Source organism: Arachis ipaensis, chromosome B05 (assembly GCF_000816755.2).
Source record: "Arachis ipaensis cultivar K30076 chromosome B05, Araip1.1, whole genome shotgun sequence".
Lineage (NCBI taxonomy): Eukaryota > Viridiplantae > Streptophyta > Magnoliopsida > Fabales > Fabaceae > Arachis > Arachis ipaensis.
In genome coordinates this window covers 147,805,297-147,815,146 of record NC_029789.2, presented here as the reverse complement: position 1 = coordinate 147,815,146, position 9,850 = coordinate 147,805,297, and the positions used below count along the sequence as shown (strand labels likewise).

General features: G+C 34.1%; 2 protein-coding genes across 4 annotated transcripts in view; one reads left to right on the top strand and one right to left on the bottom strand.

Annotated features, from left to right (window-relative positions):
- LOC107644893 overlaps positions 1–2,857 on the bottom strand; it is a 4,294-nt gene extending 1,437 nt beyond the window's left edge. The window contains exons 1-6 of the mRNA XM_016348846.2: positions 2,328–2,857; positions 1,752–1,846; positions 1,253–1,332; positions 1,049–1,090; positions 840–967; positions 187–367 (exon numbers count right to left, since the gene is read on the bottom strand). Of these exons, the coding sequence (XP_016204332.1) occupies positions 187–367; positions 840–967; positions 1,049–1,090; positions 1,253–1,332; positions 1,752–1,846; positions 2,328–2,758 (957 nt within the window). The 5' untranslated portion in view covers positions 2,759–2,857. The remainder of the gene's footprint in view (positions 1–186; positions 368–839; positions 968–1,048; positions 1,091–1,252; positions 1,333–1,751; positions 1,847–2,327) is intronic.
- Positions 3,857–8,199, top strand: LOC107644892 (uncharacterized protein At3g49140). Of its 3 annotated transcripts, none has more exons than XM_021103265.1 (11): positions 3,857–4,056; positions 4,233–4,326; positions 4,919–5,141; positions 5,313–5,415; positions 5,509–5,576; positions 5,696–5,863; positions 5,955–6,080; positions 6,278–6,568; positions 7,010–7,162; positions 7,529–7,624; positions 7,819–8,199. In XM_021103265.1, exons 1-11 carry the CDS (start codon positions 3,975–3,977, stop codon positions 7,915–7,917), a joined length of 1,503 nt encoding a protein of 500 aa, XP_020958924.1. In that variant the 5' UTR covers positions 3,857–3,974; the 3' UTR covers positions 7,918–8,199. The 3 variants fall into 3 exon arrangements, 2 of the variants coding, with proteins under 2 accessions (XP_020958924.1, XP_016204330.1); XR_002347621.1 differs by having other exon boundaries at positions 3,858–4,056; positions 6,242–6,568; positions 7,529–7,730; positions 7,819–8,082; XM_016348844.2 differs by having other exon boundaries at positions 3,859–4,056; positions 6,242–6,568.

Here is a 9,850-nt window from a genome sequence, read left to right as displayed (position 1 = left end):
AAAAAAAAAAACTAAACTTTACAATTTTCCAAGAGAAATGAGAAGAGTAATAAAGAAGGATCATACTCAGTGCTTTTATGATTGCAAATAATTGTGTAATATCAGAGTCATGCAATAAACAACATCGTATCCTTCTTCACGAAATTTCTCTCTTTCTAGTATAAAATGTCATTAAATGAATCCTACCTCTGGAGGATCCCCTAAACTGTCATTCATTTCCTCAATCACTTCTGCTGCTAGGTTGTCATCAACCACATCTCGCCGTCGCTGCAAGTGTCGAGTTTGGATTAATGTATGGAAATGTTGATCAACAGCTTCTTCAAGAATGTTATCAAGCACGCCTTTATCAAAAAAGTAGGGAGTATACCTGATAGATCGAGCATAAAGAAAAAAGGAAAAAGAAGGAAGTGTAAGCATAATGTATACTCTGTTATGTGCTTTTCTTATCATACATTATAGATATTCTACAACCATTCGGTATAATGGGGTAAACAACCAAAACAATTTCAAACCTAACAGAAAAATTTTCAGCTCACAACCATTGTAGGGATGAAAAATAAAATGCCAAAAAAGCTCAAAAACCAAAATACACCCCCAAAAAGAAGAAAAAATTAACGGCAAAAAGAAACAGGCTATGATAAAGCAACTATTATTTCATATCCATACAATTGCACAAGAAACATGAGATATTCCTGTTGAATCACTTCTCTGGGGAAAAAATCGAGAGGTACCCTTCAATTCAAAATCCATATTCATATGATGGATACTAAATTTCATATCAACAAATTGTGAAAATAACACTAGGGTCATATGTAACAAAGAAGAAGAGCAACATGCACCATTTAATTCCATCTTTAGTTGCAATTGCAATGTCTAAGTTCTGGGCACTAAACACAGGCACCCCATCGACCTTTTTTCCAACACCATCTTGTGGAATTGTCTTCAAAAGCTTGTTAGCTGCCTTGACCTACAGAGGAAGAAAAGTGTATCTATAAAAAATTCAGGCAGCATCAAACTATAGCATGAACCAACGTAAGACAAATAATACCTGCTTCTCATTTGGTACAAATTGGAACAAGTGTGGTTTTTCCTGCATGGTATATAGTGAAGAACATTATAGATTAACCAAACATCATAAAAATGGGTGAAAAGAAAAAAATAACATATCAAATCCCATCATTTATGACATTAATGCACTTTATCAAACCATCATAAGTTCATCTGAATGGCAACCGAAAATGTTCAGAAGTACCTTGAAATGTTCATATACTAGATCAAGACGACAGGCTCCCACCACACCACTTGGAATATTCAGTTTTTTGACATATGAAACTAAGACCATCAGAAGGGTCAGTATATGAAGAAGAAATATCAGATATCAACATTAGCCAAACAAAGATGATAGGAGAATAAATTCATGGATACACATGTAAATAACACAAAACATACGCACGCAGCTACTTAATGGAATTGCCATTTTGGATATGCAGATAATGGGCAGTCAAGTTATTTTTCTCGCTCCTTGTTTTACTATCTAGGTTATGTCGAATATCTATTTCTCACATAGATTTACTTTCCTCATCTTAGTCATATATGAGACAAAAAGCAATCTCAGTTCATAAAAATATGCAATTTTAAAAATGATATTTAGATAATGTTACAACCAAAGATCATCTGATCAATTGCTGCAGAAAAGCTATAGAGAAATTTCAATCGAACTATCAAAGTAGCCTCAAAGATTAAAAGCTAACCTGCATCTCCTAGATCAATAAAAAAGCGGAATACAGGGCCATTCCTCTCACTCTTGGTGATTGCTGCAAATATTTTTTTCAGCCACTCAGGTGTTCTACATATAATAACAAAAGCCATTTCAATTAAGACTCTTTAAGTCTTAACCATAAAATTCTTTTTATGACACAAGATACAGTCACAACAATGGCAGGATATTAGGACACCACAAATGTTAGTAATTCAAAGACACTATAACACTATGGTATAACATACAAAACCAGTAGACCCACAAAATCACAAACTTACACTAAAACAGAACAATAATGTTTTAGAAGTTAGCACAAGTAAGTTGTCTAATTCATGTGGTAATTTTATGTGTATTTACACATCAGAATTAAAAGGGGGAAAATGGAGCAAATTTTCATTCATAAATCCATAACACAAGTATATAAATTGTTATCAATTTCCCTCCTTAGACCAACAAATAAATACTAGAAGATGGAGAAAAACAGGTATTAACTGATTTTATAACGAGACGTTTTCAACAAAACTAGCTTAATATTGGAAAACACGGAAAAGATAAGATTAAGAGGAACCTTTTAGAGATGAAGGGAATATCGAAGTGAGTGGAAACTGCCATGAGGCCAGTCCCTGAGAGGTCACACATGCTGAATACCTGACCGACGAAGGCAGGGCCGCCGCCACCCTTGCCATCCTTGCTGAGTCCGGCCACGCGCAGCGATTTGGCGGCGGAGGGGAATGGTGAGTCGGGGCGAGTTGACTCGGCCGAGGTGGATGATGATTGCGCGGGGAGTAGCGGTGCGAATTGGAGAGGAAGTGGTAGAGCGAGAGAGATTTTGGAGGAGAGTGGTTGTGGAAGGGTTGGAGGAGAAAGGTTGCTGCTGCTGCTGTTGTTGTTGAAGAGAGAGAGGAGGTTGGAAGCTGTTGATTGAAGGAAGTTGCAGATGTGGTTGTCACGGTGGTGGTGGTTGTTGCGGCGGCGGAGAGGTTCTGACGGCTGAGCCATCGACGACGGGGGATTGGATGCTGTCAGGTCAGCTGTGAGAGAAAGTAATGCTTGCTGTATGCCTAATTAGTAACTGCCTATATCCTGTCCGAAGTTCGAACTAAGCATAGCATTCCTTTGTGGCTTTGTCTTGTTCTCGGTGTTGATTTTTTATTTTTAAATAATAATAATAATAATAATAATAATAATAATAATAATAATGTATTTGTAATTTTGACCCCAAAAAATCTTAATTTTATGCATTAACAGCCTCAAATCAATGTTTATAGAATCAATTCCAATAATAATTAATACATTCAAATAAAATCCTCAATATATTTAACCAATAATTAGTAATATATAACCTAACTCTTCATGTATTCTATTAAGATTAAATCCATCCCTGATTGGTGGTCATCATACATAATTAATATTTTGTGTTATTAGTGATGGATGATGGTTATTATTATGTGAAATTTAAGTGTTGTAAACTTTAATATTTTGTATTTTTAGTCATTATATATAAGACTATAAGTTAATATTTTATGTTTAAAATGCATAAGATTTTAGACTAATGCATAATCTTGTGTTATTTGTATTGATTTAAATATTTGGTGTTGTTAGGCAATATTAGTATTGATTATGGTTATGCTTTAATTTTAGAGAATAGTTGGTTTTTATTATATTTTTCTAAGTAAATTTTACCATGTCAAATAATGATTGGAGTCTTGGAAATTTGGATATTTTTACATGTTAACTTACAAGAAGGTATCAAGGTAATATAATGTTAACGGCCCGGTTTTTATCCGATATAATCGTGGCACGAAAGTTTATAAGTTTCATCGGGTCGAATTTGGGTCTAACAAATAGGTCCAGTATATATTTTAGATCAGATCTGGATCACATCAAACCCGGTTTCACCCGCCCATGCACACCCTAATGTACGATAACTTGGTTTAAGAAATTAGTGGGCTAAATTTGACTTTTCACATGGTTTTAAAATTATATTGATATTTTAGTACCCTCTTGTAGGAACCACTTAAAGGAAGACACGTGTCGCTAGAGTAGAAATTTTATTATATTTCCGGGCGTAGCTTAACAAAGCCCCAAAAGCAAAGAGCACCTCATCCTCATCTATTACTAGTAGTAAGCTAAGCTGAGCGTTTTGGATCTCTCAAAAGAGGGAGAGAGGGAGAGCGAGAGAGAGAGAGCGCGAGCGAGCGATAACTGACAAAGAATGATGATCATCGAGCCATCGATCGCTGTCCGATTTACCTCCGCTTCCGCCACTCGCTCCGCCGCCGCCGCCGCTGGATTTCGTACTCTCTCTTTACACACACAACACGCATTTTCTCTCTCTCTCTAAAGCAGTTACTATCTCTTGTATGATTCGGACTGCGATTTTAGAAACGACAACGTTTTGTAGTTTTGCTAGTTTTGATTTGTGCGCTCTTTCGTTTCACTTACAAGTTCTCTCTCTATTTTATTTTTTCAGATAAAAGATCACTGTGGAGTGCCGATGATGTAAATGCAGCAGGTTCCGTTGCTTCGTACCAGCTTGCATGTACGTGCGGTTTCGAAGCTCCGTGGTATGTTCGATTTAACAGTTCATTTTTCTGATCTGCTATTCTACGAACTTGAGGATAGAGATGCAAACAACAGCTATTGGTTTTTCCTTTTTGTTTTTGTTGATCCAGAAAAATTCAGTAAAAGTATAAATAACTTTTTTCAGAAGCTAAGTATCAGTAGCTGACTAGCTTCTGATGCATTTGTCACTTTGTCTGAGGAAAATGTTTGGTTAGAAGTTATTTTGAACTCTAATATTAGTTTATCTAAACGCTCCTAAATGATTGATAAACACACGTTATATTTTAATTGAATTTTGCATTCTAGCACTGAAAAATATTTGTAATTACCGACGGGAGCATGTCTTGCGCATTTGTAATATAATCTTCTCCATTGTAGCGAAGTTTCTGGTTATGTTTTCGTTCTTACTGTTTTGTCTTTCTTATTTTCTTTTTTGTCAGTGGAAATACTTTAGAATGTGATGAGTTCACAAAATGTAAAAATATTGTGATGCTTCAATTCTAGCTGTCTATTTATGTTGAAATTTTGTTCTACCTCTCTAATGTTAAATGTTATGAATAGAACAATACATAATGAATTTATATTATTATATAGGATAAGACGTCAAAAATACACTGGCACTCCATTCATAAAAAGAAACAAATATGTAAAGAATAGAATTCGAGTATCATCAGAGAATCTGGGCTCGCCTCAGGATCCTGTCAAGAAAGATGAAAAGTCATCCTATCATCCATTTGAAGAAATTGCCATGTCAACATCTGAGAATACTGAAGATGCTAGGCTTACAGCAGCAGAAACAAGTAGAACAATTATTGAGGTATAAATTTATATCAATTTTTGCAACTATAATTTGGGAAACATTTAGCTGAAAAAGTTGATTAGCTGAATTTGAGGAAATATATATCAAGCAGCACATCCATTGCTTTTCATTCTCGTCATTGCAATGTAGAATGCATAGCTAAAAATTACTTACGCATACCATTTTTAGGTTAACAGCAAAGCAACACTGATGTTCACAAGTGTGATTAACGATGTGGTTCATGAAAATGTTGTTTGGCCAGATATGCCTTATTTGACTGATGATCGAGGAAGTAAGTGAAGGCCATATGATATAATTTCTTATGTATTAGTTGTTTCATGCTGAGAAGCTTCATCCATCAAATCAAATGCTATATGCATTGCAGATATATACTTCCAGGTGAAGAACAGTGATGATGTTTTGCAATCTCTAACTTCAGAGAATAATTTTGTGGTATGATCGTGTCTTTAATATTTTATATGGTGCCCCATAATTTCCTTAGAAAAGTGACAATTGTGTCTCTTTAACATTTAATGATTTTTTGGTTGTGTTGCTCTTACTGTACCTTGTAGCAAGTTATTGTTGGTGTGGATGCCATGGAAATGTTGTCTGAGATGGACTTATCAGGTCCCTCAGAAATTGGTTTTGGGATTGAAGAAATTGATGATCAAGATACTGATGATACAGATGACAGTGATGAAGAGGATGAAGATGAGGATGAGAATGAAGAATATGATTCGGTCTGAATTTACTTCTAAATTTTATTTTTAAGGTTATTCCTAAGCTTTCCTTTCTAAACTATCCATTAATTTGTTATACTCGTATTTGCAGGAATGGGTGACTGTTGTTTCCGACAACGATGAGCAAGAAGATGCAGATGAAACACTTGAAGACTGGGCAAAGTTGGAGACTATGCGCTCTTCTCATCCAATGTATTTTGCCAAAAAATTGGCTGAGGTATCAATTAGTGTTAGAATGTTCATCATATGGAGTTTGGAAGTATGAATTTGTGTCTTCTAAGTTAAAGGCCTTGACATAGCATCTTTTCCATTGCAAATTTACTTGATTTATTGCTACAAATTAACTTTTTTATTATATTATATATTATTATTTTCTAGAGTGCTTCTGATGATCCAATTGATTGGATGGAGCAGCCTCCAGCTTGTGTAGCTATCCAAGGGGTTATAAGACCTGCTTTTATTGAAGAACATTCTACAATACAAAAGCATCTATCTACCAATCAATCAAATAATTCTGACATAACTGAATCTGTAAAGGGGGAAATCGGTGTTATTAATGGTCATGTGCATAACTCAATGTCATCTAAAGATAATACAGCAGAACAGGTGGAGAATAATGAGAATAGTGATTTGCCTTTCAATGAGACTTCATTTTACAAATTGGAGATGATTAAGATTCAAGTGATTTCAGCACATGGACATCCTGTAAGTTTTGGTTATATTCTGAACAAGCACAAATTGATTATGCACAATGTAATTCAATGGTACTGATGTTTTAGTTAGCAATTTCTGACATTTTGGTGTTCAATGGATAGTACCATTGCACCAAGATATATCAACCAGAGTTTTTGTTGCTTCATGTTCTATGGGTTATATTATGAAAAAAAAAAAAATTCTCTAACTCTTTAATACAATGGTTAAACTAAGCAGTCACACAGATTAGATGTTGGAATTACATTAATTAGCAGAAACTAAATGTCCTACTTTTTAGCCTTTTTAGCCTAGTGTAATTAGTGAGACACATTCTTCATCCATATGCGTAATATGTATACAATACCTAATAATATTGCACTTTGATGCCTGTGCATAGTACGTGTTATTTGGCCTTTTTGTTGGAAAATAAAATGTTAATCTGGTTTTCTGCAGACTGACGTTGAAATAGAAGACTACAGCAAAGCTCAACCTGATGCCCTTGCACACTCAGCCTCCAAAATCATAGCTCGTTTGAAAGCTGATGGGGAAAAGACCTTACAGGCCTTTAAGTCTGTGTGTTGGAGATACAAGAGTATCCAAGTAGAGGTATTAAATAAACTCTTGAATAGTTTGTTTTAGGCTCTCTTTTTACTGTGTACTCCCTGCATTCTTAATTAATTGTCATCTTCACTATTTTGGTACAATTAATTAAGAACTGATCGAGTAATTTTCTATAAACATTTTTCTTGCCAGTTGGAATAGTTAACTGGTTATGTTATGCAAGTTAGCATAGAGTTGGGTTTGATTCATTTTGTCATTAATACGTAAAGTTATCTTTCTCAATTTAATCAAACAGTTAAGAACAATGTAATCCATTACCTTATTGCTTTTCATTAATATCTATTTAGAAATATTACTTTTCATTACAACCAGTTATGATCAATTTGATCTTCTTGTTTCAATTTGTTGCAGGAGGCACAACTTATTTCTGTAGACTCCCTTGGGTTTGATCTAAGAGTTTGTTCAGGAGCTCAAGTTCAAACCCTGAGATTTACATTCAAAAAGAGGGTATATGAGTTTATTTCATAGCTACAAGTTCTGATGTCTTAATTTTTTTCAAGTTTGGATATTAGTATTGCCGTGCATTATACCTCCTCCAAACTCCAGCTAAAAGGTTTTGCATATCTTTGACTCACATTTTAGAAAAGAAAACGGGCTTCTCTCTTGACCCCCACTATCATTCATTTCAATTTACTTTACAGGCCACTTCAGAGTACAGTGCAGAGAGACAACTCAATGAATTATTATTTCCTATAAATCACCCAAAAGCTGCAAAAAACGAAGCACCCCCCTCCAAATGAAAGCCGAAATCTTCTGATTATCTCGAGTAAGTTTTGTACTTGTATGTCTATATGCCATTGGCCAATGATTGTGTATAGAAGTAATGGCCAGCCATGCATGCGGAGCAAATCAGGTGATGTAATTTTGTATCGCATTTAATTGTTTTAAAGTAATTATTTTTCGCAGTTGTTTCCTACACTATTCAACATTTTTTTACAAAAGCATATTATGTGCACACAAAATCAGCCACCATCACCATATATTTATGTATAAATAGTTAAATACATCTATTGTTTAACTTATTTTTTATATTTTAACATATTTTATACTGTGGATGTATTTTGATGTACACATTCGCTGAAGTATTGAACTCAACCTTAGTTGACTATTCTAAGGTCTGAAAACGTAAGCAACATGAGAGATTAGACAGAATATAAGCTAAATATATAATTTATTTTTTAATTGTAATGCCATATTGCCATGATCAATTCAGTGGCACACACGGAAGTGAAAACCTTGACCGTTGAAACTCTTTCATTTACAAACGCCAAAATTAGGGCAATTTACTTAAATGAAATAAAGGGATGAAATGTTTACGCAATCTCAACATTTGAGAATTGTTTATCTTTGTATTCTTTTACAATTCTATGTAATCCGTAGAACCTCCCACGTTTTAGTGTTTACACATAAACCGTGGTAATCTATCAAGGTTTATAAAGACAACAATATAAGTAGGGGTGTCAAAAATTTCCAGGAGGCAGGGATCCTTGCGGGCCGCCCTGAATGGGGTCCCGATGGCGGAGAATTTTTCCTGCGGGACGGGGGGTAAAATTCTCTTGAAGCAGGTGCGAGGACCCGAGTGGGGATCCCTGTCCCCGTCCCCGTATTTTCCATCATCCACGAATATATTAAATTACTTAAACACTCTTAATAATTTATTTTTTATATTGGCTTTAGTCACTTCACCACCCATATATATATATATAGAAAAACTAGAAACCCTAACTCCTTCCCACACACTAGATTTGACAAAGTACTTGATGACACACTAGATTTGACAAAGTACTTGATGACGGATAAATATATTTTGTCAGTGAACTTCACACAATATTTCTTGCTTCTTTAAATTTTTCCAGAACAATGTACTAGTACTAAGAAACTCTCATCCTCACTTACCTTTGTGAAAATGCTCCTCTACAACTGAATGAGATTCACCGTGTATATATAGAATTTTTATTCATCATAAACCATGGCAGGTTACCACAGATTATGTGTACATATCTTCTCTTTATAAACTGTGGTAAATTACCAAGATTTACGTTTATATTGTTGTCTTCATAAACAGTGGTAGGTTATCATAGTTTATGTGTAAACACTAAAACGTAAGAGGTTTTCACAAATTTCATAGAATTGTAATAGAACACAAAGCTAAATAATTTTTAAATGTTGTAATTGCGTAAACATTTCATCCGTTTATTTCATTTAAGTAAATTGCCCGAATTTTAAGGCTTGTAAATGAAAGAGTTTCTACTTTCAAGGTTTTCACTTCCGTGCGTGCCACTTAATTGATCATGGCAATATGGCGTTATAATTAAAAAATAAATATATATTTAGCTTATTTTCTGTCTCGTGTTCCTTACATGGACCTAATTTGCCAAAAATTTTTTGAGAGTAGTTTGTGTTTTTAATTGGTATTTGATAAATAAATAAAATTGTGATTGTACATGTGCTTGTAATTTTAAAAAGTTGAGATATTTTTTAAAGCTAATTTGTATTTATTAAAATTAAAATATCTAATATATATTATATATTATAATTTTTTGAAAAATTACTTTTCAAAAACTAATTTTGTTAAACTTTCTGAAAAATTGAAGTTGCCAAACCAAATTGTAAAAGAATAACCAAAAAATAAAAATGAAATAAAATGTCGGCCACTCTGTTTATTGTTTTTTC